This window comes from Trichosurus vulpecula, chromosome 7 (assembly GCF_011100635.1).
Source record: "Trichosurus vulpecula isolate mTriVul1 chromosome 7, mTriVul1.pri, whole genome shotgun sequence".
Classification (NCBI taxonomy): domain Eukaryota; kingdom Metazoa; phylum Chordata; class Mammalia; order Diprotodontia; family Phalangeridae; genus Trichosurus; species Trichosurus vulpecula.
In genome coordinates this window covers 190,959,308-190,978,062 of record NC_050579.1, presented here as the reverse complement: position 1 = coordinate 190,978,062, position 18,755 = coordinate 190,959,308, and the positions used below count along the sequence as shown (strand labels likewise).

Sequence of the window (18,755 nt, the reverse complement as noted above, 5' to 3'; positions counted from 1 at the left end):
GACTGATTTTAAGTAACTTCTTTAATGGATATTCAGCCTATGAAAATCTTTGCCAGATTTCCTGAAACTAGATCAAATTAACATGAAATTGATCTGGGATAAAAACTGTTTTCTTTACTAAAGAAAATCCTAAAAAAAAAAAAAAAAAAAAAAAAAAAAAGAACCTGGCTCACTGAGCATGTGGCCATATATACCTACATTATTTTGGCAGGTTAACTTTAACAGATCACAGAGTGGTTCTACTGCTTTGAACATAATTACATGGTTTCATCTCTTTATGGCTTCTGCCTGAAATAAAACCTAGCAGCTTCTGTTGGTGTCTTTTATATTTCAGTTGGTAGGTTATTCTTAAGTAAAATAATTCCTACATCACTGAGGTATGAATCTGGGCCAAGACTAAGTTTAATACAGGGCTATTTTACTGTTTCTCAGTAAAACAGAGATTATAGTGGTCTTTGTGAATTACACCATGAGGGATTATCCAATCCCCAAACAAAAAGTACATGAAATTATGAGACATTATAAGAAAAAGGACTCACTTTTTAGTGAGTCATACCTTCAGAACTGCTATTTCTTCTATGCGCTGATTGTCTCTGAAGGGGAAATGGCTCTTCACTTGATTTCGAGGGGGAGGGGAGGGGGGATATAATATAATTACTCTTGAGTGTTAATCACTTTCCAAGACATTCTCCTAATCCTGGTGATCAAGTAGGCTTATGACCATGTGTTGAGAGCTAATGAATACGAGGACATTAGTGATGGGCTAAAGAGTGGAGAGTCTATAATGAGATAATGTGATTAAAGTGATAAGGGTAAGTGGAAGCAAAGAGATTATGTCAAAGTAGGAAGGCTGAAGGTATATTCAGTTATTTATCTCTGGCAGTTGGTGGAAGAATACAGGTGTTAATGAAGTTTTAGAAAGGATGAAGAGAGTGATAAAGATAGCTCAGAGAATTGGGTATCTCTCAGTATTTGTCAGCTAGCCAATGAAAGTGAGTTGTGATCCGGCTCCTAGTGCCCTCTTTATGGAGCTTTCCAAGTATTCTGGGGACTGTGATGAAAAAGTCTTGTCAGAAGATGTATATTTGTGTGATGAGTTCTTTAACCATCCAAAGCATCCAAACAAGAATAGAGATTTTGTAGAAAGTGGGGAAGATGGAAGGTAAGGGTGCTATAAGCAGACCTGGTGCTCAGGCCTTGACTAAGGCCAAAACCAGTCAGTAAATAACCCATTAAAAGAGGAATGTGCATAGGGATAAATCCTATCTTTGATCTAAAATTTTTTGATAACACATCTACATAATTAAAATGGAGCTAATATTTCAGTAAATTAGTGATTTTGTTGTTGTTCAGTCTTTCAGTTATGTTTGACTCTTCATGACCCCATGGACTTGTCTGAAGTGACTATTTTACAGAAGAAGGGAGGCAAATATGGGTTAAGTGACTTATCCAGGGTCATACAGCTATTAAGTATCTGAGACCAAATTTGAACTCAGATCTATCCTGCCTCCAAGCCTAGTGCTTTATCTGCTGCACCACCTAGTCTCCAATTAGTAATTTCATTGTCACTACTAATGAGTCAAGGTACCTCTTTCCTACTAAGTTCTTTTAAAGTAAGTTGAATGGTAGCTTTGTATTTAATAATCCCAAACATCCCAAATATTAGGTAAAGAATTCTAAAGTATTCTACAAAAAATTCTGAGAAAACTATAAAGCAATCTTGCAGAAACTAGGTATAGACTAACATTTCGCAATGTATGCTGAGATAAACTCCAAAAGGTTCTGACATAAATGGTAACACGATCAACAAATTAGAGTGAAGAAGACAGTAACTTGGACTTCCGGGGGTGGAGCCAAGATGGCGGCTGGAAAGCAGGGACTTGCGTGAGCTTCCCACCAGGTCCCTCCAAAAACCTATAAAAAATGGCTCTGAATAAATTCTAGAACTGCAGAACCCACAAAATAGCAGAGGGAAGCAGGGATCCAGCCCAGTACAGCCTGGATGGTCGCTGGATGAGGCCTATCATGCATGGAGTGGAGGGGAGCAGAGCTCAGCGTGGGCAGCGGCAGGACCAACTAGACCAGGAACCGGGCAGAACAGGCCCTAGAGCCCTGAATCAGTGAGCTGTGGCAGTTACCAGACTTCTCAACCCACAAACACCAAAGACAACAGAGAAGGTTAGTGGGAAAAGCTGCGGGGGACAGAGTTGGCAGTTCGGCCACCGCCCCCAGGGCAGTGGGGGAGGTGCAGCTACAGAACTACAGCTGCAGTTACTTCCGGCCCCAGGCCCACGTGGTGGGAGGAATTAAGTGGCTGACCAGAGCAGGAGTGCAGAGCCTGCTGAAGATTTGCGTCAAGTATGGGTTGGTGGTTCTTGAGGAAGGAAGAGTGCTGGCGTGGCAGAGCTGGCTGTATAGAAACAGCTCTGAAATCAACGGTGCATCCCCTCAAGCTTGGAACAAAGTACTTTTTGCTCTACAAGCAGTCATACTCTGACGAAAAACTCAAGGGTCAAGTAAGTTGGCTGGGAACATGGCCAGGCAGCAAAAACGCACCCAGATTCAGTCTCAGACTTTGGAATCTTTCTTTGGTGACAAAGAAGACCAAAACATACAGCCTGAAGAAGTCAACAAAGTGCAAGAGCCTACTCCAAAAGCCTCCAAGAAAAACATGAACTGGTCTCAGGCCACGGAAGAGCTCAAAAAGGAGTTGGAAAAGCAAGTTAGAGAAGTAGAGGAAAAATTAGGACGAGAAATGAGAATGATGCAAGAAGAAAGTAACTTTCAGATCTCCAGACAGAAGAGTGCATGCGAGTGGGGTGACAGAAGGGAGGGCTGATGGGGGAATGGGGCAATCAGAATATACGCCATCTTGGAATGGGGGGAAGGTAGAAATGGGGAGAAAATTTGTAACTCAAAATCTTGTGGAAATCAATGCTTTTCAAAAACCTTAAATAAATAAATAATTAAAAGAAGAGTGCATGTACAAACAGAGAGTAGAAATGATCACATTTCTGCACAAACAAAACGAATAAAGCAAGAAGTAGAAGGGAAACAATAGGGGAAAATAACATCAAATTTCTCTGATAAAGGTCTCATTTAAGAGATATATAAATTCAAATTTATAAAAAATAAAAGCCATTCCCCAATTGATAAACAGTCAAAGAATATGAAGAGACAGTTTTCAGAAGAACTTATCAGTCTCTCTGTAGCATATGAAAAAATGCTCCAAATCACTAATAGAGAAATGTAAATTAGAAGCAACTCTGGTTCTACTCTACAACCATAAGATTTGAAAGCTGACCAAAAGAGAAAAACCAACAAATTCTGGAGGGGAGAGGCTGTAGAGAAAACAGGTACATTTATGTATGGAGGGAGCTCTGAATTGAATCAGCCATTTGGGAAAGCAATTTAAAATTATGCCCCCAAAGTTACTAAACTGTTCATATCATTCGACCCAGCAGTGCCACTACTAGATCTAAATGCTAAAAATATCATAGGAAAAGGAAATAAACCATACATAAGCTCTTTTTGTGGTAGCAAAGAATTGTAAACGAAGAGAGGTGCCCATTAATTGGGGAATGGCTGAACAAATTACGGTTATGTAAATGTAATAGAATCTTACTGTGCTATAGGAAATAATAAAAGTCACAGTTTCAGAGAAATTGGTAAGACTTGTACGAACTGATGCAAAGTGAAGTGAGTTGAATAAGGAAAACAATTTATACAACAGTAACTTTGTAAAGACAAAGAAAACAGGTTTTAATTGAAAAAATTAAATTAAAAAATTTAAGAAACAAAGTGAAGTAGAGCCACAAAATCAACTAAAAATGACAACAACAATGTAAATGGAAAGGACAGAGACACAAAATGACCTAAAATTATATTGTGCAATTACAAATAAACATGGCTCCCCAAAAGAGATAGAAGAAAACATTTCCCCCCACTCCTTTACAGAAATGGGAGAAGGTTCTCAGGAGTGGAACAATATATGTAATGTTAGCTATTCTGGGATATAATGATCAGTTGTGCTGAACTTTATTCTCTTCCTCTTAAAAAAATCTTTGTTTTAAGAGATAGATCTTGGGGTGAGGGGCAAATAAGCTTTACCAAAAATAGAGATATCAATAAAATCTATTAAAAATTTTAAAAGTTAAGTTGAACAGAAGGATGAGTTGGATGACCTCTAAGGTCTGTTTCAATGCTAAGATTCTATGATTTTTCTCCCACACCAATTCCTATTCTTATGCTTCATCATGGCATGGAGGTGATACTGAGTACTCAAGACAATGGCAGAAAAGCAGAAGCAGGTTCTATCATGCTGGAAATGGTTTGAGAACAGTCTTAGAAACAGATTGTTATCACACCCTCTGAGGACACAATTTAGTTGAGTATGGAGAGCCTCTTTATAGTTGATGGCTCAGTGATGAATCCATGAAATAAAGGAAACTACAAATCACATTCAATAGCTCCCTTTTGATTCTGAAATAGCCTTGGGAAAGGGGCAGAAAAGGGGGCAAAGTGAACTAAGAATTACGGTTTGAAAAACATATGCAGGCATTAACTCAGCTGTTGGTTTTCTAAATGTGAAGTCCTTGCATAATGACCAACAAAAGGCCTCACTACCAGGAACTGACATTCTTGCAGAGAATACAGCAGAAGGTGAAAGGAATATGCAGCTTAATTGAAGGATAGTTCAGATACTTTCTTTTTTTCTTGATTTTGTTTTTTAAAAATAAGAATTTAATTTTTCCCAATTATATAAAAGACAATTTTAAACATTCATTTTAAAAAATTTTGTGTTCTAAACTTTTCCCTCCCTGCGATGGTAAGCAATTTGATATAGGTTATATGTGCGCAATCATGCAAGACATATTTCCATATTAGTCATCTTGTGAAACAGACTAAAAGAAAAAAATCATGAAAAAAGTGAAAAATATTATGCTTCAATCTGCATTCTGATTCCATTAGGTTTTTTTTCTGCTCAGATATTTACCTTGGAAAGACAAATTTAAAAGAATTAGTAGAGTTCATTTTATGATGTATCCAAAAGCAACAAGAAATTATTACATGGGACATTTGGTCATGTAATACTGCAGTGCTCATGACAAGCATCTGCCAAACAGTCACCATGAACATGATTTTAGTTTATGCCAACATATGTTACAGAGAATAAGGAGATGGAGAAATCATAGGAAGAACCCATTAAAACACTTCAAATTAAATTGGTATATATTTTGAGACTTGATTTCAATATAAATGTGGGAAGACAGGAAGACTGCAAAAAATATTGTGAGACATATGGTTCAAGAATAAGGAATGGGGTGAGGTCAAAGACTTGAAGCCTAAACAGAAAGTTTCACAATTATATATTTATTTTGAATGGAATTTCTCTTTCTAGCTCTTCTAGCTATTTTTCTTAATCATACATATGGATGCTAATAATTTATGTGGGTTTAGATTCTATCTTGTAATTTTGCTGAAATTATTTTTTCAATTAATTATTTCATTGACTCTCTTTGATTCTGTAAGTATATACCATATACATTATCTTCTCCTTTCTTTTTACCTTAATTTCTTTTTCTTTCATTGTTTATGATATTTATAATTTTTCTTACGTGAAACCAACCTTGCATTTCCAGTATAAACCAAATGGGTCATAGCATACAATCTTGCAAATGTACTGTTGCAGCCTACTTGCTAATATTTTATTTTAAAATTTTGTATCAATACTCATTAGGGATTTTTGGTTAATAGTTTTCTTTCTCTGCTTTGTTCTTCCCTGATTTACGTATCATAATTATATTTGTATCCTAGGAAAGGACTGGCAGCTAGGTGGTGTAGTGGATAGAGTACCTGGCCTACTCGTCTTCCTGGGTTCAAATCTGACCTCAGACACTTACTAGCTGTGTGACCCTGGGTAAGTCATTTAACCCTATTTGACGCAGTTTCCTCTTGTATAAAATGAGCTGGAGAAAGAAATGGCAAACCACTCTAGTGTCTTTGCCAAGAAAACCCCAATAGGGTCACTAAGAGTCAGACACAACTGACAACAACAACAAAGGACTGGAAGGGGGCATTCCTTCTTTATTATTGCAAACAGCTTAAATAGTATGTGAATTCATTGCTTTTTTGAACATTTTACAGAAGTCACTTGTGAATCGATCTGGTCCTAGAACATTTCTTTGGGGATTATTTTATGGCTTGTTCAATTGTTCACTGATACTGGGTTATTTAATTAGTGTGTTTCTTATTTTGTTAATTTGGGTATTTTAGATTTTTAAAGTATTCATCTATTTTCTCTAAGTTGTCAGTTTTGTTAGCATATAACTGGTCAAAGAATTTCTAATAATTTCCACTATTTCCTTTTCAATTGTTTTAAGCAGTATTTCATTTTTGAAACAATTTGGTTTTCCTCTTTTAAAAACTTATGTTAGATGATATTTTTGCTTCTAATAATATTAGTCTGCTTTTTAATATTAATAATTTTTACTTTTCACATACTTGAGGATTTTTATGTGTAGTTTGAGTTTTTTTTAAATTACATGCCAACAAATTGTTTTCTCTCTTTTGTTGATGAAAACATTTAGAGATACAGATTTCCTCCCAGAACTGCTTAAGCAGTAACTCATAAGCTTTAGTGTACTCTTATTGTTATCATTTTCTTTAATGAAATTTATAGTATTTCTATAATTTATTCTTTGATGCATCAATTCTCTACAATCTTATACATCTCCAATTACTTTTAAATTCTTCCTTTTTGGAACCTTTAGCAACTATATTTTTTGCTGCATTATGATTGGTAAATGATGCATTTAGTTTTCCTATACATTTTTGGTAAGGTCTTTATGCTCCCAATATATGGTCAATTTTTGTAAAGGTGCCATGTGCAGCTGAAAAATATGTAAATTGTTTCCTATTCTCACTCAGAAATTGTTATAGACCTATCACTTCTAATTTTTCTAAAGTTCTATTTAGGTTTTTAACTTCTTTACCTTTTGGTTAGATTCATGTATGTCTGAAAAGGGTAATATTAAGATTTCCCATTATTATAGTTTTATTATCTAACTTTATTAACTTTTATATATTTAGCAATGTTATTAGGTATATATATACACACATGCATATATCTATATCTACATATTACTGATTTGTTATTATGGGTCATTTTAGTATAATGGAATTTCCCTGATTATCACTTTTTATCTCTTCTGTATTTACACTTTCCTTATTTGAAATCACAATTGCGATTTTTTTTAAGTTCATCTGAATTGTAACAGATTTTGATTCAGCTCATTTTAACTCCATATGAATTCTTATTTCAAATGCGTCACAAGCAACAGATCATCGGATTTTGCTTTCTAATCCATATCTTTTTCAATTTTATGAATGAGTTCATCCCATTTACATTCACAATTATGACTGTATATTTCCTTTCATCCTGTCTTCTTTTATTTGTTCTCATCTTTTCTCCCATTCTTTCTTTACAAATAAGAAAAAGGTGACAAGAAAGAGGAAACTTGACTGACATATGATCTTCTAAGTGAAAAGGCCTATCTCCTATCTGTTGTAGCTCTTCTCCATAGCCTACTTCTGATCCTATGATTTTATTCTTTTTCTTTATGCTATTCCCTACTACATTAAAATTGTTTACCTTATGGCTCTTATCTTCTCTCTCTTCCCCACCTTCTTAGACCCCTCTTCTCCTCTCTTGTTCCTTTCCCCTCCTTATTTCCCTTTTGAATTTAATGAATTTCTATTCAGATATATGTGTATGTTTGTGTGTGTAGACACAATTCTATTCAATATTCATTTATCTGATTCAGATGAAAGTGAGGTTGAAGGGATGTCTGTTTTCCAAACCCCTTCTTTCATAGCTATATATGTTCTTCATCTGTTGCACTTATATTATCTAATTGTGATTTCTCTCTTCTTTTTTCTCTCTCTCCTTTTGTGCCCCTCCTATTTTTGTCTTCTCCTAGTACCTTTAAAACAGAACAAAATTACCCACAGATTCCCTGTCATTTTAACTTTTTTTTATGACCCTTAAAGACTTTAGGGTTGTTGGAAGTCAATTTTTTTCTTATCCTCACTAATATTTAACAATACATGCCACCTATTCCCTTTCACACAAATATGTACACTTTTCTATGTTTCTCCTGGTGTTTGCATTTCCATTCACTAATGTCTGCTTAGCTCTGTTCTTTACATCACAAATGTTTGGACATCCTCTATTCCATTAAAGATCCATTTTCCCCACTGTAGGATTATGCTCAGTTTTTCTGGATGAATTATCCTTGAACGTAATCTCTTGCCCTTCTGAATACTTCAAGCTTTCCTTTTCTTCCTGTAGCAGCTGTTAGGTCTTACACAATCCATTTTGTGCTTGAAATTTGAACATATTCTTTTTCGCTGGTTGGAATATTTTTTCTTTGATGTGAAAATTCTGAATTTTCGCTATAATGGTCTTGGGAGTTTTCATTTTGGGGTTTCATTTTGGAGGTGATTGGTGGATTACTTCTATACTAATAAAGTTTTGGACAATTTCATTTACAATCTACTGAAATATGGTATCGACTTTTTTTTTCTGATCACAACTTTTAGAAAGTCGGAAAATTCTTAGATTATGTCTTCTTGACCTGTTTTCCAAGTAAATTGCTTTGATATTATATTTCTTCAAATTTTTTTTCTTTTTGCGGGGAGGGGTTGTTTTGATATTTCTTGCTATGCTATTGAGTCATTGTTTTCTGTCCTGCTCATTTTAATTTTCTGGGCATTCGGTTCTTGAGTGAGATTTTCCTAAGGTGTCAATATCCCTTGACCATTCTTTTCTCCCTGGTTGTTTCATTCTGTATGTCTTATTTCATTTCCTCCAGGTACCCCTGGTATGTGCTCTCTGTTGCCAGGGCATTTTGCCTTGAGGCTCTTCCTGGACTTATTGTGGTGTTACTATTTTGTAATGGAAATCAGGGTGGGACTTTTTGCTGTTTTTTGTTTGAGTGCTTTTCAGCACTGAAGTATTCAAGTGCCTTTGATGAGTCTTGCCTTTGTTTCTTTGATTGAATTAAGAGTGTTTGATGACTTGCTTAAGAAACAAGAAAGCCTAATTCACAGGGGTTTGAGGCACACGGTTGTGGCACCCTCTGACCCTGAGAAGGGTATATAAGACCTAAGGTTGGCATTTTGTTTTGGGGCTCTCACTCACTGGAACAGTGTCGTGTGATTTGACCAGATGAGACTCTGGGTAGCTGTCATGGGCTTTGAAAAACCCAGATATTGTTGCTTCTCTCTCTGGTAACTGTTTATGTATTGCTTGGACACATGGCTAGAAGCCTGTCCGCTGATTTGTGTTATTTTGCTCTGTTTATATAATGTATACTTGTAATTTCTGTTTGTATTTGCTCTGAAGTTCAGGGTGCTGGCTTTTCCCCCTGAACTAAGTGAATGGTATATGCATGCTTAATTAAAGTAAGATTGTTAACCCCTTAAAGTTGCTTTCCTTAGAAAAGCAGATCAAAGAACCTGTGTTACCAGCCCTCCTGTGTGCTGCTGTTGGTTTTACGCAGCCACAGTAGTGGCAAGTAGCATTGTTGTTATATACCTCTTTGGGGTTTACTCCCTGGGTATCTCTCAAGCCAAGATATTTCCTCATGATAGTCAAAATCTCCCTTGGATTGATGAGTGAGGTATTGAGGGAGGGCTGTGCTTGGGTCAAGCTCTGTAACTGAATGGTGCGGGCATGATCACGTCCTGAGTAGTATAGTAGGCCAGAACTGGGCTACTCCTTCAAGGGTCTCTGGGGTTCTATTTGGAGATTCCCTCTTGTCAGAGGGTTCTGGGGCCTCTCCCTACAATAGACTCTCTGCCTGGGCTCCTTCTTCCTTGGTGTTGGACTCAGGGGTAACTTCTGAGCTGGGATCCCAACACGGGCTTTGAGGACAGCTGGAATTTGGGTCTTTCTTCTGTAGTTTGGCTGGGGCCACTGGGGCCCTGCTGGAACTTGCCTGAAACACCCAGAGGCTGTTCTGTCTGCTAGAGCAGGATTGGTTTGAGGACTCAGAGGGTCTCTCTTTAAACCCCTGGGTTAGGTAAAAGAGTCTAGAGTGATGCATTGTATTGCCTAGTTGAAGGATGTATCTCTAAGCCTTAATAGAGTGATGTCTGGGCATCCTAGAACTCTATCATCTTACCATAATCCCCAAGGCCTCCTTGGTAACCACACAGTACTTTGCACACAGCAGGTACTTAATAAATATTTGTTGAACAGAACTGAATGAATATATCCTTTATTCCTATCACTGCTTCTTCTCAGGGCTGGTTCACTTCAGTACTTAAAGTACCTTTTGCCTTCCTATTCTCTCACACATCTCCTACTGCAGCAGTTTTTCTTGTCTCTGGCTTTTCTAGGTTCTAGTAAAAATATTTCTTGGTTCTAGTGATTTCTGTCACCCACTGCATTCTAACCTACCAAGAACATAGAACTTCAGGTCTCGGGAACACTGCTGTTATCACCAAATACAGAAGGAGGTAGACAGAAACACAAAATGTTAGAACTAAAATATAAAACCCTTGAAGAAAAAGACAATTTCCTTTTTGCCTCAGTATCTTCACTGATCATCACAGTACCTTGCACACACCATGTTTGTTATGTTGAAATTAATTGAAAGTGGGGGAACACTGTTTTTTAGGCAGGAGAGATCAGATACAGGACAAAAGCGGCAGACATCCAGGAGGGCACCTCCTTCTAGGGTAGAGATGAGACACGCAAGTTTGCTGTGGATGGTCAGGTTGGGAGAAGAGGGGAGATGTGGTACAGAGATAACTGTGGTTAAAACGTAGGGCGGAAATTGCAAAGATGGCTGAATGGAGGATGCATATTATTCTCAAACATGTTTAAAGTCAGATTTTCACAAGTTGACTTTTTTTTGTCCTTCAGAGACTGGATATCTGTTTTCCATATGTGAAATGAGGGGATGGACTAGATGATCTTCAAAGTCTTTTCTAATACTAATACTCTGATTACATGCTCTTTTTCTTTGTCTGAATCACTAGAGATAATAGGAAAAAATGGTATTAGGAGTTGAACTAGATGACCTCTGAAGTTCATCACTCTAGCTCTAAATCTAAGATTCTAGAAATCTAATTATTCATTCCCAAGTACGGAATGTTGGTGCATTATTTTGTCACAAAGTTTTCTGGGTACATCGGTCTGCATAAAATGACTATAAGATAACTGGAGAGCACTGTGTTGTTGTCTTTAATACAATGGAGACAGAACATTTTATTACCTTGAATGTCATCATTGAATGTGCAATATTTGTTCCGGTACTTCTCCAAGAGACGGAATGCGTTTGCATTGGCAAAATCCTCAAACTGAATAAGACAATTCATTCCAAACCTATGGAGATAAAACAATATATAATTTTAAAAAGTTATGCTAAATCTTAATAAGCCTTCCAAATAAATCTGTGGAATAAACAAAAACATTTTCATTTTAAATGAAGAAAGTACTTGTCATAATATTGTGGAACAGCAAAATTTGATTCATCACCCCAATACTTAATATGCTACATGCAGAAGTAGCACACAGAACCTGTAAAGAGACCCTGGAACAGACACAGAAGAAATTTCTGCTAGAGGTGATACAATCTTCAAGGGATTGATTTCAAGGTATGTCACAGAGAGAACAATTACAAAAGAATGGAAAAGATCTTAGCAAGGAAGACAAGCAAGGAGGTATCAATAACTATCAAACCATGTCTTCTCATTGCTATAAAACTACGAGGAAGGGCTTATTCTGTATCAAAATCATTTTTAATCCAAATATGACAAAAGATCAGCAGGTTTTATAAATAATTTTTCTTTTTAAAAACTTTTAAAATTTCTTTTCTAGATACACTGTACCATACTTAGCCCCAGCTTAAATGAACCCACCCTTGTAAAGTCAAGCAATACTCACAAGAGCAGTTACCCCAAATACCAATACATGCAGCATTTTCCTTCAGGGTCCCCTGCTTATTGGTTGAGAGGAGGTTCTGTTTTCCATCTTTATGCCTATGACTACCAGATCTATATATCCCTCCCTAGTGCCTTTCTTCCTTTTAATCCTAAATCACTACAAATTAACATTACCTGTTATCTATATATTTTTATTTTGTAAAGTTTATTGCTCATTGTGAAAGAATTTATCATCTTTCCTCCCAAGCTCACCCCTCTTCTGGGCTTCCTCATTATACTGTCAAGTATACCACCATCTTTCCAATGATCCAGGCTCAGAACCTTTAGGTCATCCTCAATTCTTCACTGACTTTCTTACCCCACATGACCAAATCAGTTGCTAGTTCCTGTCCTTTTTATCTCCACATTTGTCATATACATTAGTTCCTCTTCAATCAGACTACTACTACCTTAGTTCAGGCCTACCTAGCTATGCCTTGACTGGACAATTGCAATGGGCCCCATTTTAGTCTGCCAGCCTCAAGCCTCTCCCTAATTCAAATCCATCCTTCACACAGATGACAAAGCGATTTTTGCAATGCACAAGTCTGATTGTGTCACTCCCCTACTCGGTAAACCCCAGTGGATCAAATATATAGACTGTTTGGCATTTAAATATCTTAATAATCTCACTCTTTCTACCTTTCCAATTTTCTTACATATTACTTCCCTCTACACACTGCAATCTAATCATACTGCCTACTTGCTGTTCTACACACAGGATTTTCCATCTCTGTCCTCCATGCCTGGAATGCTCTCTCCCTTTTTACTTCTGCCTCTCACAATCTATAGTTTCCTTTAAGACTCCCCTTAAGCACTACCTTCTACATGAAGCTTTTCAAAAATTTCCTCAGCTGTTTTTCCCTCCTCCAAAAAGAAAAAAAAAGAAAAACCTACTACTTATTCCTTATATAACTATATATGTAAATGATATCTCCTCTGACAGAATATAAGCTCCTTGAGGGTATGGACTGCTTAACTTTTGTTTCTGAACCCCCATCACAGTGCCTGACATATAAAAAATACTTAATAAATGCCTATAGACTAATTAATCCTGCAAGACAATTATTGGTTCTTCAGTTCCTGAGGATTCAGCTTTCTTTTACTAAACTCTACAATTACACTGCAGTCACATTATTCTCATGCTTCTATTTATTTTGCCCCTTGATTTCCAGTTCTTTGCTATTGCAAAAAGTGCTAAGATCTTTTTTAGCTTTATATTTGATGATATCTTTCTGCTTTTTACCTCCCAAGGGTATACAGTGGAATTGCTGGATCAAAGGAAATGAACAGTTTAATCCTATTTTTTCACTTAATTCTAAAATGGCTTCCAGAATAAGAAGACCAATTAAAAACTCCATTAGCAGTCCATTAGTATGCTTCTTTTCCAATATCCCTCCAAGATGGACTATGTCAATTTTGTCATCTTTGTTCATTTGCAGCTTGTATGGTGAAACCTCAGAGTTGTTTTAACGTGTGCTTCTCTTATTATCAGTGTTTTGGGGTATACAATTTTATATGTTCATCAATATTTTTCAGCTCTTTAAAAACTGTCTGTATCCTTTCATCTGCTTATAGCTAATTCCCGAAGACAAACCATATCTTTATGGTCACACAAGTGATTTAAAGGTATACATATGAGGGAATATACTTTGGTTTATTTACTGATTGTAAGAAAGCATTTGACTTAGAAGAGAATACCACCTTGACTGTTTTCCTCAGATAAGATATCTCCTATGTATATATCAATATTATGTATAAGTATGACACGTGAGTGTGGAAATGAATGTACAATATCTTAATATTGATATTCACAAAGGTGTAAGACAGATAGCCATGTTTGCCAGTGTCATAGAAGATGTCTTGCACAGCATTCAAATAAAAGATTCCTTACTGATGGAGTTCTCCAACTGTTCCTATTCACCTATGACAACACTGAATTAGCTGCATTGATCCTACAAAGCCTCTTCAGTAAATTCACAACAGTGTGAAAGATATTGATCTAACTATCCACACAGCTGACAGTCTGTGCATGAGGTGTTTATAAACACTTTATTTCAGCATTCTGACAAATGGACAGAATTTCGACATGTAGAAACTGGAAGGTGGCATTCCAGGTACAGCAAAGGTATGAAGGCAGGAAAGCACAAGCTGTGTGTGAAGAACACAAGTGACTGAAAAGGTAGGTTGGGGATAGATTGTAGAGGGCCTTGGTTATCAGAACTTCAGTAGGCAAAAGGAACAAGGAATGACGCTACTGAAGTTGTGTTATTGTAAGAAAATTGATCTGGCAGCAATGTAAAGGGTAGGCTCCTCTGAGGAATCCCTCCTCTCCTCTCTCTACCCCCACTCCCTAAAAGTCAATAAGACAAGATACCGGAAAGAGGTTCCATATATCAAGAGTCTGAATAAAAAGAAAAAAAAGGCAATTATCAAATTAGCAGAGAATATTATTGATATGGAAGCCATTTCTGAATCAGACATTTATGCAGAACCACTAACTGGTTAAAGAGAAAAATCAATAAAAGGCTAGAATATGAAAAAGGTAGGGTTGATATTAAAACAGCTCAAGCCTAATTAACTTAAATGTTACTGAAGCAGAAAAAAAGGGATTGAAGGACATTAACATCAATTACAATAATTCCACATAAAAGTTTAACCACTGTAAATAAACTATCATAATGAAGACATGAGGGTCAAAAAGTAGTATGGTCAGCTAATCAAGTGTAGAGATAGGGCATTCAAGGTAGCAGTAGGATTCAAATAAATTAATAGTTGGTTCTCTGCCCTAATGACTGTTTTAAGTATACAAAAAGATATACTGAAAGGTAGTTTGATATTTCATGCATTTAATACTCAAATAAGAACAATAAAAGAGGTAGACAAAACTAGAATATGTTATAAGAAAGAGTTTTAAAAATTAATAAAAATATTAAATAATACCTGACAAAAACGTATCCTTATGGAGCAAAAGCAGCCATGTGACCAGAGCAGCCAATGGTGGAACATATGCAGAACCAAAACTCATTCTACCTATTCCAACTCTTTTTTTCTTCTACTTCCATGGCTTCTGAAATGGGCAATAAGATAACCCTCGAAATCTAATTTTTTATTGGTTCATTGTGTCCCGGCTTCCTATTGCTTTCACCATATGAGGAACACCAGCACATTCATAATATCTTGTGGAATTTTGGGCATAACACAAAACAGAAACAAATGACAGCTTGTCATCTCCTGGTTGTTTGGCACTTTTTGTCTTTACGTCACATATTTGTTTACTGAAGTAACCAAAACGAGGGAATTAAAATGTAGTATTTCATCAAAGGTGTAAGTTTTAAGAAATGAATAAATAAATATTACAAGCATAGTTCCATCAATTTTTTTCATCTGTGGACGGAGCGCTTAGAAAACGCTGTTGCGCAGATCAATGTTAAAGAAGAGTAAGGAATACAAATTTGTGATTTCCACAAGGGTGGCGGTCCTGGCACCCACCTTAGAGAGAACCCTGATCACAAGTGCCATTTTTAACAACTGGTTTGCCAAACTCCACATAAAATTAGGTTTCAGTTCTATTGAACCAGTCCAAACCAGCAGAATATCACCACTGATTCAAGGGTAACAGTGATTTTAACAGCTTACAGAAAGAGATGGTTGGAAGTTTATGAACAGAATAACCACATTTTAAAAAAGAGAGACTCACCGGAGAAAAAAACTAGTTTAAAGAAAAATTCAACTAAACAAAGTCATTTCAAAGCCTTTAGAATGTTAACTCTTTGAGGTCAAAGACTTTTTCACTTTCTCAGTATCGTCCAGAGCTTACCACAGTGCCTAATGCATAATAAATATTAACAAATATGAGCTGACTGATTTGAGGACGAAGCCAGACAAATAAAGAATAAACATGGAGAAGATATGTAATAACTCTTTTTATAAGAAACTCTTTTCACCATTAGGACAGGGAAGCCTACATTCTCTCTCTCTCTCTCTCTCTCTCTCTCTCTCTCTCTCTCTCACATCACAGTTGCAAATGTATTTATAGCAAAAGTAGGAGGTGAAAAAACAAAAAAGGGGAAAGTAGGTAGATTACATCAATTGTAAAAGAGGGCCATCCTGGAGGAAATGCCATTATAGGAAAGTTGAGGGATCAATCCTCAAATCGTCTAATGGAGAAGAAAATGTGATATTCCATAGCAGAGCACATATTTACCATACTGGAGAGCAGTAGTGTCAAACTCAAATAGAAACAGGGCCTGCGGGCTGCAAATTGACTTAGAAAACCACAAATTAACAGTATGTATTATCTATATTTTTATTTTGTAAAACATTTCTCAATTACATTTTAACCTGAGTTGACCCACAGCTACAAGTTTGATACCTTTGCTGCAGAAAACACAGCAGTGAACTGTTTATTATTTGTTGACTCTAAAAAGGTTTAGTGGAACAAAATGCTTCAACAAAAGCTGTTGTACTTTTAAATAGCTCTCACATATATATCAAAATTATACAAATTTCCTGGAATTATATAATAGAGATAACCTTATTCAATAATTCTCTGAGCATTAATACCAGGACCAGTATAAAACATGGAGACATATGCTCTCCAACAGTGTTTGACAGGGACATAGAAGAGTTACGGCACAGTGTTCAAACTGAAGAAGGGATTCCCTATAGATGTTAAGGTTCTCTAGATGGTTCTGTTTGTGAATGACATTGTGTTGGTTGCATAGTGGAGCCTCCTGGATGAAGTCTTTGATCATTCTAAAACTTTGAGCTTAATTATCCACACAGGAAAAAATAAGTATAATAAACATTTTTGTTTTCTAGACCACGACATGAAATTATATGGCCGACCTGTCTCCAGAGCTCATTCATTAGTCTCTCTCCCTTTCTCTTTCCCTCTCCCCCATATAAGTACATATAGATATATAAATATCATCTCATGTATATATCCATATCCATACATACGTAAATGCATGTGTGTATGTGCACTTTGGACAACGGGGCACGGAAATGAACCAGAGCCTAAAGAAAGGCTGATCAAACACTACCAGTATTCTACCAGTGCTGCTGTATGGCTGCAAGTTACAAAATGCCACAATCTCTTAAGAACTGAAAATGAGTGCCACTTAGGAGACAACAAAAAGGTGGGAGATGTGAGCAGGCTATAACACATGACAAACAAGGAATTATGGGGAGCTGGATTTAAAGACATCATCAAAGACACGTATGAGTAAAAAATGAATATGGGCTGGCCATGTAGCAAGAGTGAGTGATAACCGGTACACTGAACTGTCACCTTTGTGACATGAAGAGAAAATGAGGAAGGCTGACAAGCACAGTGTGAGATCCCCTGACTGTGATAAGAGTCACACAAGACGGGGGGGGGGGAAGGGTGGAGGAAGGGAATATGTATTCATACGGCATCTATCAGGAGCCAGGCACTGTGCTTCGCACCTTTCACAAATATTATCTCATCTGATCCTCACAACAGCCCTGTGAAGCAGATGCTATTAGGATTCCCATTTTACAGATGAGCAAACTGAGGCAGACAGCAGTTAAGTGACCTGCCCAGGCTCACACAGCTAGTAACTGTCTTGAGGCCAGATTTGAACTCAAGTCTTCCTGACTCCAAGCCCGACACTCTATTCACTATTCCAGGCCCCCAAAATGAGGCATGACCCTGGTTCTGTCATGATTACAACAGAGGAACCTATTAATCTTGTGCTGGGAATCTAGAATTCAAATTTATAGCAACCAAAAAGATTTGAGCACACATTCTATCTGACTTTTTAAAAAATTATCAGCATGTATGAGCTATGACTTGCATTTTTTTGGAGGGAATACCCATATCAAGTGATCAAAAATCCTTTTATAAATCTAAATGATACCAAGCTCAGAAAGTAAGACAAGTATGCATGTGAATGAGATCATGATAAATATAGTGAAAAAATTTAAATGAAAAAGATATATTTAAACCTGATTTCAAAAAATGAGCTAGGAGTTTAAAGAACAATTTAAAGATAAAAATTATTGAAGTTTCAATGTTGTAATAACCACTTTTTTCCATCTGAAGTAACATCATTTCATCTAAATAAAATAGAATAGACTAATCTACTAGATTACAGTATCCTAGGCAGGAGACATACTTTTGATTTAGAAATATTTTGGAAAAAAGTGGAAAAAATAGCCACTTACTTGCTGTCTTAGGAGACTGTGTGATTGCTAGGAGTACTGAAGTATTTCCTCTCTGGCCTTTGGCAATCTGCTTACCATTTCTTTAGGTAATCCTTTCCACATTCTTAAATATAAGAAATCATCCTACTTTGTTTTCTATGCCTTCCTTAAAGCAGTATCTGTTTCTTCTACCACCAATGTATGGACAATGGATTGATGAATTAACTGTTAATTGGACAAGGATTTTTAACAGCCAGATGCAGAAATTATGACGAAAATGAACACATATCATTTGGGCAAACCTTAGCCTTACACATGGGTGACATGAAAAACAAAAGCATATATATATATACACACACATATATATATATACATATACATATATATACATATATATATACACACACACATACATATATATATATATAAAATATTTACACATACACACATAAACTGTATTTTTATATATATACACACACACATATATATGTACATCCCTATCACAAATGCATATATACTCACATTTATATATATATACACACATTTTGTTATTGTGAATTTTTGTCACTGTAGAAATTATAATT

The 18,755-nt window shown here is 36.3% G+C and overlaps 1 protein-coding gene across 1 annotated transcript in view; it reads right to left on the bottom strand.

Moving 5' to 3' along the window:
• ME1 (malic enzyme 1) overlaps positions 1–18,755 on the bottom strand; it is a 290,382-nt gene that overhangs the window by 44,574 nt on the left and 227,053 nt on the right. Inside the window, exon 7 of the mRNA XM_036766983.1 lies at positions 11,289–11,398. Coding sequence (XP_036622878.1) covers positions 11,289–11,398 — 110 coding nt within the window. The remainder of the gene's footprint in view (positions 1–11,288; positions 11,399–18,755) is intronic.